Below are 25,913 nucleotides of genomic sequence, written 5' to 3'. Positions count from 1 at the left end.
AAAATGTTTTTATTTTTTGTTTTATTTTACGGTCGTTTAGACGCTGTTTCCTATATGTTAACTAGATTCGATATGGGCTATCATAATCGTGGTGACGTCACCCGAATGCTTGGAGGACAAGCATTTAAAGATGTACGAGCACCCAACCAGCCGAACCGTAAATATTATGGTTATGAACGACTTGAAGAGCCTCTAGAATACCACTATTATTCAATATTTACAACTTTGCACAACGTTTAAGTCTTTATTTTTCGAACGTTTATGGCTATCGTGACTCTGTTGTTACTATACATATTTTACGTCTCTATTAAGCTTTTAAAGTGGGTACTATAGTTCGTTTGAAGTGCCTTTAGGCATATCGGGATAGATAAATGTTATGTAGATTAGTGTATATACGCGGGCATTATATGTTTGAAAATGACCGATGGCGAATCATAAATTTCAATTATTATTTCAATAATTTAACGTCCAACCAGCTTACAGATTTATAATTATTATGCTGGCGTTTTTCCATAAATCGTCTTGGACTGAGTTAGCGATGGTTAATTTATTGTATCTACCTGTTAACGTATATTAGAAAAAGATATTTATTGAAATAATAATTTTAGTTCTTTCTGAATCAGTAGGCCTGGAATTTGACGTAAATAACAAATAAATCAGTTACATAAAGTCGAAATTAGCTTGAAACAAATTAGTATCATTAACGGATTTAGTCGTTACAACTCACATTGATTTGCAAGCAATAATAGCCCTTAAGTTGTACTTTTTCTGTCGAATTAATATCAAGTGAACAGTACAGACTGAATATAATTTACGAGCAGCAACGAGTTTTCACAATATTGTATTACACACGCATGCACACGATTCCCGTATAGATATTAAATTTAATTTATTAATTCGCTTTGCAACAATAATTAGCGCCTACAGATTAGAATCGTGCACGGTAAACCGAACATGGGGGGGGCCTTGGGACGTTCTGATTGGTCCAATCCGTTCAGGTAGTAGAAAGAGTAGATCAACCTGACCGGTATATTCTTCTCTTCATGTCCATACGGATGTCTTTTAGTCAATTTTGAATCGGGCCTCACGTCACACCGATCCGCCTGATCTAAGTACGAGCGATTTTTCTTTTCGCGACAGTGATGATCGGATTGAAGTGATTGAAGTGTGCCATGATTCTGACTCGGACCTTAACGCTTCAGTATGCTCCCTAGGGACATTCGATGGGGTTGGAGGGCGCTAGTGCTGCTACTATTTTGCCATCACCATTTTAGGTAAATATTCACACAAAATCATTCACATCTCAGCAAGCAGTTTGTGTGATTGTCACAGTGCTGTCATTTAGACTAGTCAACGTATAATCCCCCAAAAAACAATATTTGTTAGGTGAAATGTTTGTTATGCCGCCTTTACACACTGGACGAATTTTTACACAATGTTTGACGTCTAATAAACGGTTGTTTGTCGAGCTTATTAACAGGATCTTTGACAAAGGAACACAATATACCTAGTGATAGTCGTTTTTGGAGAAATTCCATCCGATTTTTGTTTGAAAAACTAGAGCGAGGATTTTCCCGCCTGATAATAACGTTGCAATCTGCGATGCCATAAAACTTTATGGCCCATTATGTTTTAAATGCAAGCCCTAATATTTGATTTTTATTGACGGTGGAAACTGTCAAAAGTCAGTTAGTTGCGTAAATTGGGGTAAAAGCAAATTTTTAACTAACAACACCACACAAATAGTAATAAACGACAGAGGGTACTTACATATTATCGAAAACGGGGCCTTCTAGACGTTTGTCGCATTGAACCACAGCACTACACCCCCATTTTGATTGAGAATTGATTTTTTGTCCACTAACCGCACAGCACAAAACTGAAACAAACTTGTCTGAGCTAAAATTGTTACCGAAAATAAACAAATCTGACATTTCACTATTTTTTTTGATTTTGACGTTGACGCGTTGTCAGTGTCAGCTGTCACCTAACTAGGGATGGGCAAATTCAAATCTATAGAGCTGGAGTAAGTTTGCACAATTATTACTGATAAGTATGTTATATGATTATTGTTACAAATTCAGTGGGTTTTTAGTCAATATTGACTTAAATAACAACCAACCGCGCTGGATTATGCTAAATCCAACGCACATCACGAATTTCAAATATTCATTAACCTTAACGGTTTATCTAAAAGGGATTAATATTTTAGTTTCAAAATTAACAATTTTATCACTGGAACGGCAATATTGATTTATTTTAGATTGTCGTAAATCCACACTAATCCGAATTGCTCCCAATAAATATTGATTTAACACTTTTCGTCTCTCCCTTGTCATCTTAGGAATTTGCAACCAAACGAGATATCAAATAAGTAAAAAAAAAAATTCGGTGCGTCACTGAAAAGGACAAAAACCATGAGTACAATTTCCGTGTCAGTATTGTTGCTGTAGCTGTGCAATAACTAGTTAATCGCGATAACGGTTGATGGAGGTGTAAACGTCTTCACGTGATGTTTTTTCTGGCTAAATTGTTGATGAATGTGATTGGGAAAGTGTCGGGATGCTGTGGGAAGTACGCGCGATAGTACTTTTGCTCATTTCAGTACGACAAATTCAGTAAGTTCACTCAAAAGAAATTATATTTGTTTATGTCACTGTATTATGTAAAGTCACGTGACTGAACAGTTGTCCTCCAGAAGGTTCGGTTGTTTGTTTGTCCTCCAGGAGTTAGTTGCTGCGTTGTCATTTTACCAATTAACATTTAATTGTGATAATCAATGACGTGTGTGTGTCTGTGTATTACATACAATGCACCAGCCCTAGAAATCGACAATTTATGGGCGCAATCTTTTAATACAACTATCGTAAAATGGCAATAAAATAAATCTAGATTAATTAAATTGTTACTTTATTACATTATATTTGATAGATTAATAATAACTGTAAATCATCCATGTATGTGGCATAAGACTTCAATGACAGGATAAAATGCAACGTTGCCGCAATTGTCTTGATTAAAAAAAAAAGTTGATGCAACCGTGTGCGTGTGATGTAAACGGTGTTTACAGCATCGTCGTTAAAAGCTACCGACAAACAAAATCAAATGACGTTTATATGTAAAAGTGACGCGTCTATTATGTAAAAATTAACGCCCAAGCGATAATTAATGGCGTCTATTAAGCTGCCACTGATAACACAAAATTTCTCCGAGGTGTGAACAATTTTATAATCGGACATTTAATTAACATTTTCGGTTAATTGTCGAATCAACGTTTGAAATTTTTCCTTTAATGTCCAAATTTGCTTGAAACGCGTCAATACACTATAAGGGGATTTCCTGTTGTATAATAATACGGATTGCTAGACCTTATTGACCTAAATCTAGTAGGCTTTTTGCTAGTGACGTGCTTTCTAATATTTAAAAAGTGGTCAAGTGAGATTTTACAGCTTTAACGTGAATATTATTTGTTTAAGTCATCTCAGAACGATAAATTAAAGTATCTCGGGAACGGAAAGAGGATTCTGAGCTGAATGATTAGTAACTGCGCAACGGGGAGTGGCCGACTGTGATTAAAAAAATTCGATCTCTAGCTGTGCTAGATGTTATTTACGTTCGTTTGGGAATCATTATATTACTGGGGTAAATAATATATTAAGCGGAATTGAAACGTCCGATGATTTTAGAGAAAAAAAGAAAATATAAGGTCCAATCAGAACAGGCCTTGGACTGAAAAAAAGAGAGAAAAAAAATCGAACTTCATTCTTGCATAAGATACGCGTTCGAGACAGGGAAGCATTCTTTAAATAATCGCGAAACCAGTTGTCCGAAGCCAATTCAAGTTTTGCGACACTTTTTCTCCGGTTATGTCTGGTGTTTTCCAACTTATTCAACGAGAAAACATTCCTATTTCACTGAAGTCTGTCAAAAACTAGTGTATGCAACCACGCATACATTTCGAAAATTGATTAAGGCCTGTGGCCATTCCAAAATCCAATTTTCACACTGCAAACAGTGTATATGCAATAATTAAACATAACCCCCAAATCAATGTTGCCAGGTTTACCGTTAAACGGTGGTTTTTAATAACATTGCCATTATGTGGGTGATTTTGTCGCTGACTGTTCTTTCAAACTGGGTTTCGGGTAGTTCAAACTTTGACACCGCTTTTCTCCCTGACTGTACGAAATTTTGTACTTTTTTTTGAGGTTATTAGATAGGAAATTTAATGAGGATTGCAAAAATGTGCTTAAAACTGTCATTTTCTCACTCCAAGTGGATTTGACAAGCGAATTTGTCTTTGACTGTTCTTTCAAACTGTGTTTCACACCGCTTTTCTCCCTGACTGTATAATAACTTTTTGAAATGTTGCTTAACTGATTATTTCCCCAATTTATAAGTCAATTGTAGCAATGTTGTCGAACTGCTACGCTCAGTCAAAATGAGGTTAGTTTAAAAAAAGCAGTTTAGTGCACCCTGTCACTTTTTTCCTTGTAACCCCTAAAGAAGGTTATGATTGGTCAAAAAAAGCAACTTTTAGCTTTTTGACCAATCACAATAAACTACCCACTGTCATGAGATTTATGCAAATGTAGATGGCGTAAGATTGAAATTTTTGTGCTGTCGCGTCACGGTGCCGTCAAACGCAGCGTTGCCACTTAACCAAAAAAGACTCAAACAATTTTACAGACGTGTTATGTCTGAAATGTCATCATCAATATCACTGAAAGTGTGTAAAAAACGTTTTTCGCAACAGCCGAACCTCTACAATGCCATAAAATCGATTCGATGACAGCCCCGGTGCTGGTGGTCTTCGGTCAGGATATTTTTACCCTCCGGTGACAAGAACCCCCCGGTGGGTTGGGGCCCACGAGTCTTTTTTCACTCTACGATCCGCGAAACCGTCCAAAAGCCCTCCCGCTGTCTTAATTCGACGGGGCGCTTCTTGTAGACACGTTTATTAGAAAAAAACCAGACAAATGAGATATTTTTCAACGAAATAATTGCACAAACACCAAAACCAGATTCGTCGACTCAATTTCCCAAGTCGAACTAAAAAACCCAAAATTTCAGATGACAGCTTTGACACGTGCTAATTTGGTTATTATGACAGCTAGAAAGTTCGTACAAACGTGAAAATGTAGCTCGTAATTTTGGCTTTGTATTTCCTGAATACAATTTTCTTTCAAAAATTACAAATAACCGAGATATTTGAACGGAAATAGTGCAGTGCAACTAAACAACCTGATTTAAGATGTCACAATTTGACAGGTCCTATCTTGGTTCCTGTGACAGTTAGAAGGTTCGTTCCAACGTCAAAATGTAGCCCAAAACTTTTACTTTTTTCTGTGAAGAACAAATTTTATGGACAAAACACTAATAACTGAGAAAGCCGGCCCAAAATCCTGTCGTGTGCACCCAAAACTACAAATCTTTAATATACCACTTTCTACAGATTTTGAGGTTATAGTGCGTTTCTTATAAACTCAAATTGTTGGAAGAAAATTTTACAGTACAGCCCTGGTTTAGGCCCGTAACTGCCCAAATTGTGTTTCAAGTTAGTTGAGTAGATTTTCTGCCTTTTTCTGTTTGGATATTCCAATTTTACAAAAAACAGGATTTTTTTGTGGAATTTCTCCAGTGCACCCCTGGTTTTTAGGTTCAATTTAGTACATTCAGTGAAAACTTCAGGCCCGTAACTGCTCAAATACCCAAATTGTGTTTCTAGTTAGTTGAGTGGGTTTTCTGGCTTTTTTTGTTTGGTTATTCAAGTTTTACGAAAATCAGGATTTTTCCTGAAAGTAAAAAGTGTCAGACCTAAAATTCCCTGTAAACTCCGCTAGTAAATATTTTTCCTAAAGAATAATAAATACATCCCCTATTTTTTGGAAAAATTCTGTTAATCTGGCAACCCTGTCAAAACGTCAACACGGACGACAACAATCTGTCAAATAAACGTCACTCAGACTTTTCTAATGCGTGCGAGCTGAGCTACTCCACAATTTGAAATGAACGCACCCCGTAATTTATTCAGGTAAAACCGTTTATCCACTCGTCTCGGTTTTTGGGGTGGAGACTGCGCTCTTAAAAGATAATTAAACGGGCAATTAATATGCTTATCGCTCTCGTTTGTCAGAAATGTTACGGAACGCACTCCTTCGTTTCTTAAATAGTTAATTACACGCTTTCTATTCAGTAAAAACTTACTGCATATTAAACCAGAGTGCCGACTGTACTATTAGCGGCTAAATTATTTTCCTGGTATCCACGAGCTGGGACCACCCATCGATATTGTTTTTCTGGCAACCTTGTATAGTTATTAATAGAGTACGGAAATTATTTTTCTCAAAAAAGCATAAAAATCTGTCAAAAAGATTTAAAAAAAGCACTCTTTTAGAGATGCAAAATGTTTTACTTTTTTTGAGTTCAAGTTCTAGAATTGAAGCTTTTAAACTGCTGAAAATACGGAAGATTTTACACGGTTTTGGTTTAGTGGGTCATTAGGAACAATTTTGCACTCTTGCAGTTTTTATGTAAATCTAACCTTTTACGAGATATTTTCCAAAAACCACTTTGATGCACTTTTTACCGAAAATTAGTTCAAAACTTAAACACCCTGTATCTAGGTTATTCTTGGGAATTCAGAGAGGTTTAACCATTCAAATGAATCCCCTTGGACTGCTCTTTTCAGTGGTGTAGAGCAAAAAAAAATTCTAAAGGGGGTAATAACACTTTTTTTGAATTAATTTTGGAATTTTGAAAATTTTCTTCAACTGCCTTTGTTAGTTTAGGTTAATAGCAGAAATGTGACGTAAAGTGTCATTTGTCAAAATATAATTTCTTAAGGGTGCCATGCACCGCCTACTATACTAGAAAGCCTAGAAGGTGCTTGTCAAAAATTCCAATATGGCGGAAATAGTGGTGACAGTTTGCGTTTGTTTGTATTGTGGAAATTGAGTTTTTTGAGGATTAGATGAATTTTTACGGTTTAAAATCAAAACTTGAGGTTATTTGCGTAAGTTATTTTGGTTTGCTGCCGTTCATACGTTTTTCAAGCCACATTGTAACAGCAATTCAGGAAAAAGCCTCTTTTACTTTACAAAAAACCGTTTCTAACTCAACAGTGATTGAACACTTTAAAGTGGAATGATTTAACTCCAACACTATACTCAATGGTAAGTACAAGTGCTTTATAGTACAGTAAATGTAAGTTACACTATGTCACAGGTATGTAAGTTACATTTTAAAGCATCCTTTATTGTGAGAGCAACAAAAATAGTTTTGAATGAATGTTCTTGGTAATAAAATAAGAACCATTTACCAGTTTTGTTTACCTAGTTTCAAGAATTTACAGATTTTCTTACATTGAGCAGTGTTTAAACAAACTATTTTGCTGTGTGTTGTACTTTCCAGAACAAAAATGTTCTAACCAATTTGCTTAGGCTGGACTTGAATGTGCATAAAACGCTCTATCTATACATATCTAGATCAGGAATTAACCCTTTTTTGATTTTTCACTTATAACTTGCAATCAACTACACGAAACAATTAAAAAAAAAAAAACATATTTTTTACTGCATCTGCATACGTTTGTGTATAAAATGAAAACCGCTAACGCCGCCATTAAAAGTGACATTTTAGGCTTTCTAGTATAGAGGGCGGTGTGCCATGTCAAAGACATTTGACGTTTGCAACTCTTTGACATTTCTATAGTTGTGTTCGGTTATTCCGAGCAGACCTAAAAGTGACAATGGTCACGTGACCATTGTGTACGTTTAGTTCAGTAACTGAACTTAGTTTTTATTCCCTAATTCAGTGATTAGTCACTTACTAAATGAAGTTGCTGTTCTAATTAAGATTAACTTAACGAGGAACAGTTTTGCGGTGATTATCAGCATCCGATCGTACTGAAAATGAATCTATTAAACGTTTTGAGAGGTCATTCATTAAAAATGCGCTTACATGGGCGTGTATAAAGTGGCGTCCAAGTCGAGAAGCTCATGTAAAAAGTTATCTAAATGAAATCGGTAGTTAGTAAGTCAAAATGTCCGAGCCGAAGCAAAACGGCACTGCTCATACCCACACTCTTCAACAGATTTCAATCGGATTGAAGTGGAAACTGCAAACAACAGTCAAGTGCGCTAACAAGTCTTGAAAATAATGATCTGGAATCGTCAATCATTTTAGCCACATTAGATGCAAGAAAAAAGCCGTTTTCACACTAATTAACAGCCCAACAATATATCTCTTCTGAATGTCAATTAAGGCCCCCATTTACACTCGACTATATTGTGCCCTTTTCCCAAAAACCTTACAAAGGTTTGTCAGATAACCACCCGACCAGTAAATAAATCGTTAATGACACCTGAGACCTACTTAACTAAAAATACCTTAAATTACATAAGAGGGCTTTTTGGGGGCCAGATACTGATAATGTTAAAGTGAGAACCACTTTTAAGGGTCACCTCGAGATAACCACTAACCACAAGAATTTTGTTTAGTCTCCTGGCTGACGTAATTTGACACTATTATAGTTTTGTTTGGCTAACCGTCAAATTACGTCCAACTAGGACAGTTAGTAAAATTGCTTCCGATTTAGAAAGAAACAGTAACTGACATTTTGCCCACGTGACTGAGACAATTAGGCACACCCATTAAAGGAAAAAATCACCGTATATATCACATACTTTCGATGCGAAATTAATTATACTATAATAGTATTGTCAACTGTAATTACACGGGACACGGTTCTCTATTAAATTAATGATTTATGAATATTAAAACCTTGTAGACCATTAAGCGTGCAATTTTTATAAACAATTACACTCTACTTGTCAGTTTAATAAATTATGTAATATAGACTTGGTAGTGGCGTGCCAGTTCCAGTTAACCAGTCAGTTATTCAGTGGTTCAATAAGGGCTTAACAAAGTACAGACAGAGGGAGCTGCCTGCAATCCGAGTTGTATTTACCATCCAGGCACCTTTGACATTCCCAGACACTCTCTGTCAAAAACAAAACAAGGAGCTCTAAAACTAACTCCCATCACCCTGTAGTAAAGTAATTCGGTTTTGTAATAGGTTGCAGATTAAAAATACAAAGTGTAATTAATTATTATATTGTGCATTATCGTCGGTTGCCATCTTAAAAGGCGCAAACAGACGGGCGTGATTTTAAATAATAACCGGCATTTAAATGAGCAATAAATCAGATTACGCACGTTTTTCTAATGCGCAGATGGGTGTTAACAATAGATTGAATCGTTAAAAAAGTCCCACTTGCCCATATTACTCACGACCAATGCTGGCCGCTTTAGCATTCTTTTAAAACCGCCTATTTGGAAAGAAAAATGACAGTCGAGCAGTGCGTTTATGAGTAAAAGAAGTAACTTTGCAACACTGTACCAGCTGAACCAATCAAACGAAAGGTTAAAATCACTGTCATTTGTTTATTTATGGCTTCGGTGTAATTCTTGTTTTATGAAAATTTCAAGGAAAATTGATGGGGTTGGCCTCGGGCGTTATTCATCAACTCGTAAATTAACTGAAACAATTCAATTATTTATTTTATAATTGGACAATTGAAATGTTCCTTTTAATTAGCGCGATTAATTTTCCTTCTGTCATTATTTACACTGTAATTCAATCTTACGCCATCTAGACATTTGCGTAAACGTCACGACAGTGGGTAGTGTATTGTGATTGGTCAAAAAAATAGAAGCAAGCTGAAGGTTGCTTTTTTTTTACCAATCACAACCATCTTCAGGGGTTACATGGAAAAAAGTGACAATGTACACTAAACTGTTTTTTTGTGAAACCGTTTGTGAAGTTTTAGATTGTTCTAGAAACGCTCTGTAACTTGTAAATTTTGAATTTCAAAACTGAATTTGTGGTGTAATTTTAAAATTTTTAATTCAAACTATAAACTTCGTTTTGGTGCAGTCACTTGTTCATTTGGAAATGGGGATTTATGAGAAATGGAGACATGGAACTTTCTGAAATCTTTCAGAAGATTGTACGACGATCTAGAACCTTTTGAAAGTAATTAGAACCTTTCCGAAAGTTTTAGAAACTTCTGAACCATTAAAAAAGTTTGTGAAAGCTTTATAAACATACTGAAACTTCAAAACATTCTTATTGAAATTTTAATGTTAAATTCCAAACTGAACATATTAATGACCAAATTTTGGAAATGTGATCATTTTTTCTAAAATTAATCAATCAATATTTCATTTCAGTTGCAGAGTTGGAAACACAGCTGGAATACTCGCTTTCCTCCATTTTGGGAACAAGAATAATATGGAGGAAAGCGAGTACCAGTAAACATAATGAATTTAACTAACTAGACTGATTGTCTGTCACTAACAGTCATCTGTCATTCGAGAATTACGGTGAAATAAACGAATAATCGACGTATTGACAGAGTAGAGACAAAAAGGACGCCGACATACCAAAGTGATCCTGAAAATGTCTATAAAATATCTCGGAAAGAGAATAGGCCCATAAATATATCGCTAAAGTTTCAGGCAGTAATTGGCGGCCATTTATATTATGCCATTATAGTTCAGATTATTGGGTTTGAACTATTTTAATGGGCAATTTGAGGCTCGTTATAATCCTAGCTCTTTGGCTATACTGAATATGTAAATTTTTTAGGTTAGGTAGCGTGTAAATTATCGTTTTACATTTTGTCGGTGTGTTTACGTTTTGCCGTTCCTCTGGACGGAATTTGAATAATGATTCATTTTTTTTCCCCGATAAACCTTAATTACTCTATAACGATCGCAAATTTTATCTCGACTGTCGCTCTGATTCCTCTTTTATAAACGAAATGAAATAAATACGTCAGACAGCCCGTTTTGATTTATGCAGGCTCCCAGTTCTTATATATTTACACACCTGATACGTTTATGTAAATTCGATTTGATTTTATCACTACTTAACTTCGTATAAAGGAGATATCAATTTATACGACAGTGGCGCACGCGATATGTAGAGCGAGAGCCAAGATGGCTGTGATTCTATATACGGATCAACTGTCAAAACACCAAAAGTCATCTGTCACGTGTCTGAACGTGATCCGGATCACCTTATTGATGATGAGAGCGACAAAGAGGTCACAATCGAGTTTACTGGACCGTTTACTGTACAAACAAACAAACAAACAAGACTTCTCGAACAACAACAAATATGGCCGCCACAACAACTAGGAATGGGCGCTTTGACTATTCAGAGATTGTCGATATTGTAGCTCAGTTAATTTTGATTTGACAACATAGTTTAAATTAGCAAAATGCCAGAATCTAAAGTCAAAATGGCACGTTTAGAAAATTCTTGGAAGGTTTCAGAGGCTTCTGGCATATTATAATCACTATTAGAATCTTCTGACAGTTTGAGATGACCATTAGAATGTTTCAGAGCCCTATAGCAACTTTAGAAGACTTTTAAAAGGTTTTAGAGGCTTCTGTCACATTCTAATCACTATTAAAACCTTCTGATTCTTTGAGATGTCTACTAGAATGTTTCAGGGGCTCTGGCAAATTTAAAATGTCTGCTAGACTTCTGGTAACTTTAGAAGACTCTTAAATGATTTCAGAATCTTCTGGCACATTCTAATCGCTATTAGAACCCTCTGGTACTTTAAAATGTCTATTAGAATGTTTCAGAGGTCTCTGGCCCATTGGATTCATTTCACTCGGTCAGAGACACTCGGTTAACCAACAAAACAGATCGATTGCGTCCGGATAGCCCAGCCCTAGCAAGGCCTACTTGTTTGTGTCAAACGTAAACAGAGAGGGTGCGCGTAGCCTAACCTTTTTGTCGTCAATTTTACTCAAAAAAAGCCGGTAAAATTGCGTTTTCGGTAAGGAACAGTACGTTAAAGTGTTCGTTAGAGTGTCCCGGTCATGTCAGTGCAAGTGGTTTGGGGCCAGCGCCCTAATTAATCCAGGAAACATGATGTGAAAAGTTGGCGTTTCTACACACACCAAAAGCTGGCTTAAAAGTTGTACTTTTTTACATATTTGTACGGCTAAAAATGCGTGAAACCTATTTCCAGGATGTTAAGGTGAACAATTCCCAGGTAGTTTCATACTTTTTAGCGTTTTTTCGTGTATTTTAAGGTAGGAAAAACTTTAACCTTAAAACGCCGAAACCGTGCGTTTGGGCCATTTATTCGAGTTGGCGCTGTATAAAGTTTTATGATACAACGACGTAATTTTTACTGATGACGTCACTATGGATGCTTCTTAACTAATGAAGGTGCATTTATTAGAGCCAAACTAGTGAATAATAAATTCTGTATAGAGCTTGACGTCACTTGACAGTTTGTTCAATTACGTTGTATTAAAAAAAGTTGGTTGGTTAAAAAAAGCTGAAAACTGTGCTTTTTTCGACCAATCCCAGTGTGCAGCAGTAACACCAATTTGCAGACAAAAAATTAGACGGTCAAGATTTCAAATTAGTTTTAAGCAGTCAGTCGCATTAAAACGTCGTTAAATGGTTTTTGCAATTTTATTGGCTCGAACTTTACGACCGCCACCAGAAGATTACCTAATAAAGTACCCTTCGTAGTAGTAAAAACTTTAAAATCATCTTCAACTGCCTTACTAAAAAATGTTATACTTTGAGGAGCATAATGGTAAAAATTTCACACTGCTATCTCCGAAAATAGCTCGGAAAATAAGTAATCAAGTTTGACGCCCCCTAGCTGCCAAACGGTACAACTTAGCCTGGTCCTGTCAACGTCACGTGATAGCCCCATCCGTTAGCTACCTACGATCATCTGATGTGTCTATACGGATTGTTCCAAATAATCGAGTTATTCGCGATTTTTTCGGACAATGCACCGAAGGTTTTTCCTGGCTTAATATACTGACCGCCGCCATATTGGATTTAGCACGTATCAAAGTGGCCATTTTAACTAATTTTAGTATGGAGAACACGAATCTGGTGTCCGTTTTGCTGTCACTGACCTTGAAAATAGGGTATTTTTGACAGTTTTCTAGCACCCTTAAAAATGACACTTTACGTCACATTTTGAGTGTTAATTTAAACTAATTTACTAATTTTTTTTCACGTGAATGTTTGGTCACGTGACAAATTCCTTTTCAACTAAATCTGCCAGCCAGAAACGTCAAACTTGACAGCGGTCGTCTGGGACTTTCAGTGGACGTGACATTGAGCACGAATATAAACTGGATGGGCTATGGCAATTAATTCTTCGGTTTTTCTTTCAGGATAGTATACGGAGTGTTCAATTTGGGTGCGGAGGTTTTCTGCTCTAGGATACCGGGATTGACAGCTAAACAGAGAGAAATGTGCAGATCTTCACCAGGTAACTGATTTTTAGGTTTTTTTTTGCCTGAATCAACCCAATTTTTGTGTCTTTTTTCCGTAGACGCAATGGTGGCCATTGGAGACGGGATTCGAATGGCTACCGACGAATGCAAATACCAATTCAGACATCACAGATGGAATTGCAGCGGAATCGAAAATCCATCGTCGTTTGGACATGTCGTTGTAGTCGGTATGTAGGTATTAAAAGCGATTTTTTCGACAACACACTAAGTAGGGAAAATTATGAAAATTTTATACAATATTCTAGACACTTTGGGCTGTATTGTGTGAAAAAATGAAGCTTGTAACTTAAAAACTGAAATTACGCTGAACTTTTAAAGTTTTGACAGTTTTGACGTTAGTGACAGTTGACAGTTGGAACGTGACCACAGTCAATCAGTCAACCGCAATTGTCTTCAACACTGCAAAGGTACTTGGACTCCTTGACAGTTTTGACGTTTTGTGACAGTTGTCACGTGACACTAGAACGCGCTCTTCTTTTTTCTGTCAAATATCACTCCATGAGGCTACAAAATTACAAAACCGGTTAAAACCACAAGAATCAATGTAAATCATATTTTCAATGCTTTTATAGTTTTATGAGTTGGTTTTTTGACAGTTGTGACGTGTGAAATGTCAATTTTAATGATTGCCAATCACTTTGGCCACAAAATGGAAAACTGTTGGTACATACGGGTACTGGTTAAAACTTGCATGATTTATGAAGAAGATGAAATTCTGAAGATGTTCGCACGCGGCAGTAAATTAAGCGCGGGACTTCATTAATTAGCGTCATCCATATTTTCAATATTATGAATTGCGCTTGGTGTGGGTGAATTTGCCTTTTCCAGCTACCATTATTTATTGCCGCACGCGCAATAAATCTTTATCTTCATTAATTAAACGACCATTTTATGTTACGTGCCCGCAACGTTGCACGGTGTATTATTACGGCGCAGTTTTCTGCTTTAAAGCAATTCTTCGGTTAGAAAGAGGAAAAATAGCGTTCTTCAATCAAAGAAGCCAGCCAAGAGATGCTGCCGTTTTGTCTTCATTTATTCCGGTCACATTCGAGCGTGTCTTTCTCTCGGTTTCTCATTGTTTACAAATAAGGCATATCAAGCGGGCCTATCAGTTGCTATCAGATATAAATTTGTTATAATAAGTTGCGGTTGTGGGTATACAATAACTTTAATCGGCCCACATATTTGCGACCCGGCCTGTTTCAACATATAGAATTACACTGTTATAATTATTAAAATCCTTTTTTTGCTGCTTTTCACTTTGTCTACACTGTCAAGTAAATAGCACGCAGTGAGACTGTGGCTTTTAGTAATTATCTGATAACCTTATAGAGGGCGCAGTGAATTGCAATATGTTCTCATCTCATTAATTACAATTCTTCTTCTTTTTTTTTCAAACCAATTTTGACAATATCGTAAGTTCTTCTTTTTTAAGTAAAATGGTACAAACGGAGCAACGGGTCTTTCCCATTCTCCCATTGTATTTCGTCTTCGTCCCAATAAAGGCATATCGGTGGATCAGCCGTAAATCTGGCCGCTGCCTAATTAACTTAGGGACGTGCGTAATGTCACCGCAATTCCTCCATTCCCAATCATTCCGTTCTTTTTTATTTCCTTACTCGGTTTTCTTCGTGGCGCCAGTTCAAAAGGAACACATTCGGCCACATTTTTGTTTTCACGTAACTGTCTAGATTAAGTAGTGTCACGTGACCACTGTCACTAACGTCAAAACTGTCAAATTTTGATCGGGAAAGCTCAAGGAAGCCGTATTAGTTGTTAAACTTTGCGCAGGAGTTGCAAGAATCACGATTTGAAACAGTTTTCTCGAAGCATTCAAATTAGTTTGATGACAGCTGTCACGTGACAGTGAACTAGCTGAATGGTGTCCTAGAAGCACGTGACCACTGTCACTAACGTCAAAACTGTCAAATTTTGCTTGGAAAAGCTCAGGGAAACCGTAGTTGTTAAACTTGGCGCAGCAGCTACAAAAATCAGGATTTGAAACAGTTTTCTTGAAGTATTCGAATTGGTTTGATGACAGCTGTCACGTGACTGTGTCTTAGAAGCACGTGAGCACTGTCACTAATGTCAAAACTGTCAAATTTTGCTTGGGGAAGCTCAAGGAAACCGTAGTTGTTAAACTTTGCGCAGAAACTACAAAAATCAGGATTTGATACCGTTTTCTTGAAGTATTAGAATTGGTTTGATGACAGCTGTCACGTGACTGTATCTTAAAAGCACGTGACCACTGTCACTAACGTACAAACTGTCAAATTTAGCTCGGAAAAGCTCAGGGAACCCGTAGTTGTTAAACTTGGCGCAGCAGCTACAAAAATCAGGATTTGAAACAGTTTTCTTGAAGTATTCGAATTGATTTAATGACAGCTGTCACGTGACTGTGTCCTAGAAGCACGTGACCACTGTCACTAACGTAAAAACTGTCAAATTTTGCTCGGAAATGCTCAGGAAACCCGTAATTGTTAAAATTGGCACAGGAGCTACAAATGTCAGGATTTGAAACCGTTTTCTTGAAGTATTCGAATTGATTTAATGACAGCTGTCACGTGACTGTGTCCTAGAAGCACGTGACCACTGTCACTAACGTCAAAACTGTCAAATTTTGCTTGGAAAAGCTCAGAGAACCCGTAGTTGTTAAACTTGGCGCAGGAGCTACAAAAATCAGGATATTGAAACAGTTTTCTTGAAGTATTCGAATTGGTTTGATGACAGCTGTCACGTGACTGTGTCTTAAAAGCACGTGAGCACTGTCACTAACGTCAAAACTGTCAAATTTTGCTCGGGAAAGCTCAAAGAGACTAAGCAGAGTCCGTTTATCTGGCAGTGTAGAAAACAATATTCGTTTTTTAGCTCCTCGAGTGGCTGTTACGTGACAATGTGAGCAAATCGTAATCGAGAAACACGTGACACTTGTCAACAACGTCAAACCAGTCAAACTGTGCTCAAATGCTGCAAAAATCACAGTTTAAAAAACAAAGTACCATTCCCTTGCAATACTAGAGACAAAACGTCTTTTCAATTTCAGTGACCGTTATTTTGACTGTTGTCACGTGACAACCTTAATAAATACTGTTCTAGAGATACGTAGGCACTGTCACTAAAGTCAAAACTGTCAAAATTGACCAGGTGTTGCGATAATCACGGTTTAAACAGCAAAATACAATTTTCTTGCTTTAGTAGAGACAAAATGTGATTTCAAGTTACGTGACCGTTATTTTAACTGTTGTCACGTGACAATCTCAATAAATAGTGTTCTAGAAACACGTTGCAACTGTCACTAACGTGTTCACGTGAGTTCTAATTGGTTAATAGGAGTGGGAAGTGCTGTACAAAAAGAAATTTTGATTGGTTAATAACCGAATAAGTGAACGGTTGGCGTATTCTGTCTGAGTGTTAGAAAGAGAACGTTTATGGTTCAGACAGGGGTAGAATTATGACGTTTCCAAGACTGGGTCTATATATTATCGTTCGGATTGGTGGCCTTTAACCGAGTGGTTTTGAATGATCCACCCGCTGGCTAAAGACTTGTTTATGTTGGTTAAAACCGTACTTTATGACCTGTCGGGGATTAAAATGGTATAACATGATAATCCTCGTGGTTGACGGGAGCGTCCATAACTTACTCAGAGGACTTTGCGTTATTTTAATGGTCAGAAAATGTTTCAGGTCAGATTCATCTGTTTTCCATATTCATAAAAGCTAATAGGATTAAAAGAACGACTTCTGTTTGTCAAGGCAACGTAGATGAACCTTAAACGATCACCCAGTCGCGGAATAATGGTTATAGTGTAAAGCCCACCTCAATAAATACGGTTGTTCGTATGGAATAGCGAAAATAAAGCTCAGCTCAAGATAAAAATCAGTGAAAACGATAATTCTTGCACTCTCGTCGACCTTAATGGGCCCGGCCAACAAATTTATGTAAATTAAGAAAAATACATGTGAACACACCTTTAGTTTGTTGGTTTAAAGTGACAGCGCCCGGATGACAGAAGTGACGTACATGACGCAGCTCTGTTGTAATTTTTGATTGGTCATTGCACTTACCATCTTAATTTCATTTAATTCAGACAAATTATTCCAATCAATCAATAATTAAATAGCTGAGATGATGATTTTCGGTGCTCACCTTAAATAATCGCCATATCCATGACCGGTCCAGACTGCCAAATTTCCAATCACTTTTTGCCGGGATATACGCACATTAACGCCAAAGCACTAAACGTGGCACATTAATGAACGTTTTTGGTACCGGAACCAAGTTTTCACCGTGAAATTGAATAAACGAGGACCACCCTTGTAAACCAAACGGCAACATCTCGAAGCTGCCAGGTTTCCGGCTGGAACCCAAGAAAATGAAGTTTTAACACCCCCGGACATTACTAAAACACTTTCCACTACCAATTTAACCCGAAATCAGTGATTTTGGGGCCCAAAACATGAAACGAAGTCCCAATTTGAAAGAACGCGCCCGCCATACTGTTTTACTGACTTCACAGCCTACTAAGAAGAAGTGTAGTAGCAATGTGTTAGAAAAAGACAGCACTATGTTAATGTCAAAAATGACAGAAGCCACTAGAGCTGGGGCTGTTTGACCAGTTTGACGTTGATCGATCAGAGTTTATTAGAGCTGGGCCGATTCAAATAATTACTACAGTCGATATCATTAATTTTACTCTGTTTACCTTTAACTTATAAATTATTGATATATTAGATGCTAGTAAGAGTAATATATCTGGGAATTACAAATCTCTTAATTCCACTCATTACAAATGCAAATCCGTTAAATACGGTGAAAATTATCATTTTTGAATAAGCAGCTTAACTTTTTGTCGCAACCATTAACACCTGCCTGATTAAGGAAGGTGGGGAAAGTAAATTACTGACTAAAGGGCATGTATAGCCTTGACTGTCTAAAAAGTAGGGATGTGACAGGACCAACTGTCAAGTACTGGAACCGATTCGATAATATTTAATGGCGTACGAACACGAGAAATTAAACGGCGATCCTTATTTATTGTAATTGATTTATAAAGGTGTCCATTTATTGATATACGGCGACTTTTTAATTGATTTTCTCGTAAGGTCACGCGATATTTTTGAAAAAATACCGGCGCCAAACATGCGATCGAAACAAAACAATTATCGATAAGGGTGTTCAATCATTCTGTTCGATTATTCGTTTCGTATCATTTGTCAGCTCGTTAATATTAACGCGGTAGTAAAGGTATTTTTTTGTTTGGTTAGATTGTGGATTTCGTCAGTAAATAAAAAGAAGCAGAAAAATGGCGCTATTTCATTTATGCTAGGTTAGGTCAACTGTCATTTTGTTGAGTAATTATTAGAATATACCGGGAATTAAGCCATCGTCAGTAATTTTTTTTTGGTAAATCAGCATATTAACAGGATCGTAAATCAAAACGTTCGATTTCCGATTATGAGATCGTAACGACGATAAAGATTCGACTAATGAGGCTGAATATGTCAGTGGAAACGACATTAGAATGGTCGCCCGCTGCGCTGAAACCATGTCATAAAGTTACATTATGACGCTCTTTAGAGCGGGGCATGTCCTGCTGGCAGTTTGTATGTCGGTTCAATCAATTCCGTGTAAACAAGCCGCATTTACACCGATACAAGATATTAGACCATGTTTATTCATTGCTAGCTTGACCGTTAATTTTGTTTTGTTGAAGGCTGTCAAATTGGTTATAACTGTCACTGTCAAAATTTATTTAAGTGTCGCAGCAATGTTGAACCTGCGTAGTTCTTGCGAACTTAGTCCAGAAAATCGACTGAAAGCACTGGTAGAGTATTCAGGTCGAATGGAAATGAATCCAACCATCACAACCAAACTCTACTACAAATCAGGTTTAAACATGTACAAACAGTTCCTTAACTACTATAAGGTAGTGGTTTAGCACTTAAAAAACAGGGACAAATAATGAGATTTTTTCTTCAAGGAGGGTAGCTGGGAGAACGCTTTTTGCCTAAACCTAAAATACGAATCGTTGTTTTTCGACAAGATCCGCAATCATCCCGATTATGCAAAAGTGCCGGTCCAGGTCAAGTCGATCAATGCAGCAAACTTCAGAGTAATCAAACCGAAAGCGGAGCACGCAAAACGAGAATTGCTCAAACTGTACAAACGCGATTACCTGTCATATCGAGAGGAAATGAAAACTGTCAACAAAGGTATGGAGTTTTGCGGTCCACTGGAAAGTACGTCGTCGAAACAACAAAAATCCACTACGTCATCGTTTCTAACCCACAATTCAAACGAGTTCAGAAGTCAGGTGAGTTTCAACACGTCACGAAAACTGGAGCGAATGCGCAAGGACCGTAAACTGGACAGTAGTGACGTTTCGTTCAAAATAAGTAAAACATCCAGTTTGGCGTCAATACCGAAACGAACCAGTTTCGAGGAAGCCAACAACCGGAAAGCCAGTCAAAGCTCGGAAGCATCGGGGCGGATCTCCAAAAGTACTCAGAAATCGGTTGCTTCAAGTATAGGCCGCAGAAGTGTCAAAACCAAGACGAAACGCACCTCTTTGATGGCAAAGAAGGCTTTCAGTCGAGACAGTTTAGAGGCTGTGAAAAAATAAATTAAATGTTTGTTCAGTGATTGCCAATTTGACAGTCCGTTACTCGGTATAGTTTCATTGGTTGAATGCTCACGTGACTATGACGTTTTCTGACTTGTGGCCAATGGTGGTTCAAGTGGGTCATATACAGGTGTGGTAAATCCAAAACCGACCATAGAAAAACCGTGTTACGGACAGAGAAACGTAGATAATTAAATGCGTGGGACAAAGACAGAAAACACGAAAAAAATATCAAGTAGGCCATATTTCCAGCGCGCTGTTGCCAAACGCCAAGTATCCAATAGCGTCGAAAAAATTAATTTTGTTGTTGGATTATTTCTAATTTATTATAGTCGGTAAGTGTGAGCTGTATTTAGTCCGATTTCTGTCAAATTTGTTTAACGATTTGAATGAAATTACTTATGTTTCATTTAGCAGTCGAATTGCTGTAGCGTTGCGAGACCTCCCTATTGTAGTAATATTTCATCTGTCATCTGCGATTAAAATCTAACCTCAAATCCAGTCGTTAAAATCAGTCAATTTGACAACTCTTGGCCTACTTAAAATTTTTGGAGGTGTTCTGTCTTTGTCACGCGCATTCAATCATTTATGTGTCTCTGTCCGTTACACGATTTTCCTAAGGTCGGTTTTGGATTTACCACACCTGTATATCCGGTAGTGCTACCAACATTTCAAAATCATAACAAATCGCTGTCAGTGTCAGTTATTCTGTTATCAAAACAAGTTTATTTAGTAATATTTTTGAGTTACTACCCACATAATGCGAAGAAAATACAAATAAATCGTGATAAAAACACTTTATCAGTAGCCACAGCCCAAAAATCTGGTAAGTTGCGTTTATAACCTCATTTAATGTCTCTACTCAACTTATTTACTTTGTAGCAAGAAAACACTGGTTTTGCTTCCAAATATTTAATGAGGATGACCGAATCACCTATCCTAAGTCTCTTCATAACACTACCAAACGATGTAAAGTGATGAAAACAGTGGACAATGAAGCCAGATCTTTGAAGATAAGTTTCCTACTGTACAGGGACAACACCAAAGGGGCCAAATACTTCCTTCAAAAGTGGTGTGATTTAGCTTCAATGTGCTTAACTTCATGGACTATCATCTCAAAATTTGATCTGACTGAAATGTGAAGAATCTTAAACTGGCTATAAAACCTCTGAGAAACCCCTTCTAGGAACAGAAGGGACTTACACAGTCAAATTATCAGTCAGGTGACAAAAGTTTTTGTATATGGGTAGGTACTGTCGAAAAACCAACTTTTCAATTTGAGCTACCTACATGAACTGTTCTATTCTAGGTTTATTAACATTATAATTGTGTTCTTTTTTCCACACCCTCAATTGTTCCAAATAAAACTTTGTACACTGAACGTTTGTATTAATTATTTATTCACAATTTAAGGTACAGTATACATTTTTTTCAAGTGAAAAGGATATAGTGGAGTTCCAAATTAGCAAAGGTAGGTGAAATATAGTGATTGAAAGTCTCTAAAGAGAAACAACTTGCTTCTAATTCAATACACCATTTCACTGACATACCTTTACTAATCAAATGTGAACTCGAGTTACACATTACTTGCAAATAAACTGTTTTTGGTTAGTAGACATTTTACTAGTATTCTTGTAGGTGAATTATGTTCAAGTTAACTAATGGAGCTAAATAAGTACCTTACCCTGTAGAGTTAAGGAAAAAACATTGACAATCAGTTATAAAAAATGCCTTTTTATTAACATCATACAATGTAAAACCACTTAAACACTATGGTGTGTTGATAACACTACAAAACAGAAGGATACAATAAAACTATCAGTCACATAGGTCAGTAAATTTCACCACTTTTGAGGGAAGTATTTACCCTCTTTTGCGGTGCCTGTATAGTAAAGCAACTTATCTTCAAACATCTGCAGGCCTTCCTACTACTTGTTAGTGTTATGAAGAGACTTAGGATAGGTGATTCGGTCATCCTCATTAAATATTTGCAAGCAAAACCAGTGTTTTTTTAAAGAATTTTGCTAGAAAGTAAATAAGTTTAGTAGAGACATTGAATGAGGTTATAAACGCACCTTACCAGATTTTTGTGGCTCCTGACCATTTTCCCATGTTAATCTCCTATGTCCAGGGTGCTCTTGGACACCTGGTATATAAATAACAAAGTGTCGATTGAATAAAAGGTTTTTGGGTCGATAATCAGGTTCTTTGATCTGCCCACGTGCGCGAATTTACAGTACCATCAATTGATGGCAGTGATTCAGGTGGAGTGGGCCGGAAACTCGGGGGTTGAGCATTTTGTAATATTTATAATCGCAAATAGATTGCATTAACGGGGAAATTATCTGAACTACTTATCTGACACGATCTCTTTTAAATGATTAAAAACTGGCTCCGAGAATAAGGTGTTAACGAGACCTGTCAACGCGTTAAATATGACCGAATCTATTTAGCTAATGGCGACTGACCATTTTCAGCTGTCAACTACGACTATATTAACCGGTCCTGAAATATGGCAACCGCGCTTAACGATCGAATTAACCAATTTCACTTATCTCCGGTTTAATAAGGCGCACGATGGCAAAAATCCGGCGGCATTAAATCCGGTCGATTTGCATACCGCTTCAATTACTCGGGGTGATAAGGAGACCGGTTGTGGGTAGACATTTTTTACGGATAACACACAAGTGGTAATTACTCAGTTACATCTTAATTAAGGTTTTCAAAATAACCGGTTTTAGGGGAGAGTTGACTGAATAACGGTATTTTTTAGGTTCCAGAGAAGCGGCCTTTACTTACGCGATAAGCAGTGCGGGAGTGACGTTTGCAATAACGGCGGCGTGCGCCAGAGGCAACATTTCAATGTGCGGCTGTCAGAATCCGGGCAAAATGCGAGAACCAGCCCCCAACGGGTGGAAATGGGGCGGATGTAGCGTGGACGTTGATTTTGCCACCAAGTTTGCGAGGAAATTCATGGACGCCCGCGAATTCGAAGGTGACGACCGCAGTTTGATGAACCTGCACAACAACAAAGCAGGCCGAAAAGTAAGTAAATGTGACACACACCAATTTGACGTTTGAGTGACATGACAGTTGACGGAAGACAGTAAACAACAACAGAAGTTTTAAGTCAAACGATAAACTTTCCGGAAAATTAAATTTATGGAAATTTTTCCTGAAAAATTGGTAAATTTAATATGAAAATTCAAAAATAATTTGTTTTTTACATTTTAGTACTACTAACTTGTCAGTTGAGGTTAATTTTGAAAATTTTGACACTTTAGGAAATGACACCCTTGCAAAATGACATTTTGACAAATGACACTTTACGTAATTTTTGTACTATTAACCTGAAGGTATTTAAGCAGTTTGAGGTTAATTTTAAAAATAAAAAATTTTCTAAAAAAAATCAGAAGGTATGACCCTTGAAAATTCTTGACAATTCTAGTTTTTAATTTTTCAAGGTCAAACGGTTTATGATACCAAAACAGCGTATAGAAGGTAAAAGTTGCATTCCATCGAGGTGCATTTGTGGTAAAAATTTCAGACCTCGAACCTGAAACGTTCTTGAGATATTGAGCGAAAACTGCAAAAAACGAGAGTCAACTTTGACGCCCTCTAGCGGCTAAACGGGGCAACTTATCCGTGCCCGCTCAACGTCACGTGATAGCCCCGTTCATTAGCTTTCTTTTGTTATACGGTGTGTTTATACAGGGTGTTTAAAATAAGCGAGTTATGGACGATTTTCTGGACGAGTGCACAATTTCTGCTTTCGACGAGGGTGGTCAAAGAAGGCTGCTAAAAACAATTGAATATCGATACAAACATTTTACATCAAGTAGGCCTAGAATTTGACGTAGATTCCAAAAATCGAATAAAAAATGATAAGTTTGGTTTGTTACTCGAATTTGGGACACCCTGTATACTGATTATCTAGAAATAAAGTATATGCAAATATCTACAAGATTCATATTTGGTATTTTTTTATATAAAATGAAAATTAAACAAGGAAGTTAAAAATTCATTGAATCACCCTGTAAACTACTCCATTGTATTGTCAATAACGCTGTTTTTTGGACAGTTACAGGGTGGTTCAATATAACAATTTGTAGCCGTTGAAATTGACTTTTGACCACCCTGTATAGAGTTTTCACCTAAAACGTCGAATAAGTGAGTTATTACTGTTAAAACTGAGTTATTGGTTGTAAAGTTTGATTTTGACAGTTTTGACTGTGACAGTCCATAACTCCGTTATTTAGACAGTTACAGGGTGGTTTAATATATCAATTTGTAGCCCAAAAATGGGAAAATCTGAAAATTCAAAAATAATTCGTTTTTTATTTTAATTTTCAGTACAACAATTCAATATGATATGATATTAGTATTTATCAAAGGATGCCGTTTAAGTCTATACTTAAAGACCAATCTACGGACACGGCGTAAAGTTACACATTACCCATTAGTTGGCCGGGAGCGTGTGAAAATCGCGCTATTTCCATATTATCGCGTTTGATTTATTATGGTGCATGGTGGTTAAAGTGGTACCTGTGGGCTTGCGTGTACGACCAATAGCATAAATACAGCCTTGTAGTCGCCGATTGGGTTGTTTTCCGTTCAAAAGTGGTGTAGAACAAGTAATTGCCGTTGTAAGGTATTGTCTGACAACACCGTAACCTTTTATTTACTAAAGTACACAAGTATAGGTTATGTTATTATATGGCTTGACGATTTGGCCGCTAGAGGGCTTTAAAGTTGATTGATGATCTTTCATGTGCTACTCTTATTAAACTATCTTTTTGAATTTCTAGTTAGTAAAACTGACTCTCCTGTTGGAATGCAAGTGTCACGGGGTGTCTGGCAGTTGCACGATGAAAACCTGCTGGAAAACGTTGCCAAGTTTCCGGCAAATCGGAGACGCCCTAATGGAAAAATACTACAGAGCACGGTGAGTAAACAAAACCGGCTTAAACGTTTAAAGTTGAACGAAAAACAGGCCTGTAGTGGCAATGGCGCAACAACACCAAAACCCCAGGAACGCCAACTTGAGAAAAACGAAAAAACAACACCTGGTGTTGACTAAAGGGAAATTGCCGAGCAAAAAGCAACCGAAAAAGGCCGAATTGGTGTTTCTGCAAATGTCCCCCAATTACTGCGAACGGGATTTGGCTTCGGGCAGTCTAGGAACGGCGGGGAGGAGCTGCAACATCACCTCCAGAGGTAAAAAACTGTCAAATGTCATTTCAGCTGTGCCAACCGAAATATATTTCAGGTACTGAAGGTTGCGACTTGATGTGCTGCGGCAGGGGCTACAACACCCATCAGTACGTCAAAAATACTCAGTGCAGGTGTAAGTTTCACTGGTGTTGTACTGTACAGTGCGACACGTGCAGTGAAATCACCCAAGAGTACACGTGCAAGTAACTTTTTACCGTCAAAATGACAATTTATATTATAGTGTAAATTTTTGTACAAAAATGTGTCTGTAAAAAAAAATTACTTTGACCACAAAGTTACTTAATTCTTACTAATTTTAAATTAAACAAGTGATATGAATCTCATTAACTTATTAATAATGAAATAAATTATTTAAATTGTTTTTTATGTACTCTAATGCTAAGTTCACATGTGCGTAAATTCAGCATTGTTACCATTTACGCACATGTAAACCGAAAAAAAATAAGTATTAAAAAAGTATTAATTGTTAGGTTATGATTTAAGTTACTAAGAAAACGTACTTAACTACAATTTTAAGCTGCACAGAAACAGTTTTGTGATATGTTTTATGTAAAATTAAATGCCTTTAATTGCTTGTTTTTTTCTATTCCATTACTACCCCCAACGCCATGTGACGCGAGCAGGGCGTTTTTGACGTCACAATGACGTAATTGTCAAATTACGTTTTGCTTCTTACAAGCAGCTTAACCTCACTCT

General features: G+C 37.0%; 2 protein-coding genes and 1 long non-coding RNA gene across 5 annotated transcripts; 2 read left to right on the top strand and 1 right to left on the bottom strand.

Moving 5' to 3' along the window:
* Positions 1–997: 997 nt before the first annotated feature.
* LOC145737587 (protein Wnt-2-like) lies at positions 998–25,791 on the top strand. Of its 3 annotated transcripts, none has more exons than XM_081992320.1 (7): positions 998–1,274; positions 13,237–13,334; positions 13,398–13,526; positions 22,756–23,027; positions 24,791–24,927; positions 24,976–25,199; positions 25,252–25,791. In XM_081992320.1, exons 1-7 carry the CDS (start codon positions 1,204–1,206, stop codon positions 25,401–25,403), a joined length of 1,083 nt encoding a protein of 360 aa, XP_081848446.1. In that variant the 5' UTR covers positions 998–1,203; the 3' UTR covers positions 25,404–25,791. The 3 variants fall into 3 exon arrangements, with proteins under 3 accessions (XP_081848446.1, XP_081848447.1, XP_081848448.1); XM_081992321.1 differs by lacking the exon at positions 998–1,274 and adding an exon at positions 2,437–2,618; XM_081992322.1 differs by lacking the exon at positions 998–1,274 and adding an exon at positions 11,826–12,080.
* On the top strand, positions 19,073–20,024 carry LOC145737592 (uncharacterized). Its single transcript, XM_081992329.1, has 2 exons — positions 19,073–19,286; positions 19,341–20,024. The coding sequence occupies exons 1-2, from the start codon at positions 19,128–19,130 to the stop codon at positions 19,980–19,982; spliced, it is 801 nt and encodes a 266-aa protein (XP_081848455.1). The 5' UTR covers positions 19,073–19,127; the 3' UTR covers positions 19,983–20,024.
* Positions 21,699–22,669, bottom strand: LOC145737604 (uncharacterized). The gene is made up of 2 exons (XR_014180429.1): positions 22,063–22,669; positions 21,699–22,006 (listed from the first exon to the last, which is right to left on the bottom strand). It is a non-coding gene; the product is annotated as an uncharacterized LOC145737604 (long non-coding RNA).
* Positions 25,792–25,913: the final 122 nt, after the last annotated feature.

The sequence above is a fragment of the Ips typographus genome, linkage group LG14 (assembly GCF_016097725.1).
Source record: "Ips typographus isolate SLU linkage group LG14, UJ_Ityp_2.0, whole genome shotgun sequence".
Lineage (NCBI taxonomy): Eukaryota > Metazoa > Arthropoda > Insecta > Coleoptera > Curculionidae > Ips > Ips typographus.
This window is presented reverse-complemented; position numbering and strand designations above follow the sequence as displayed.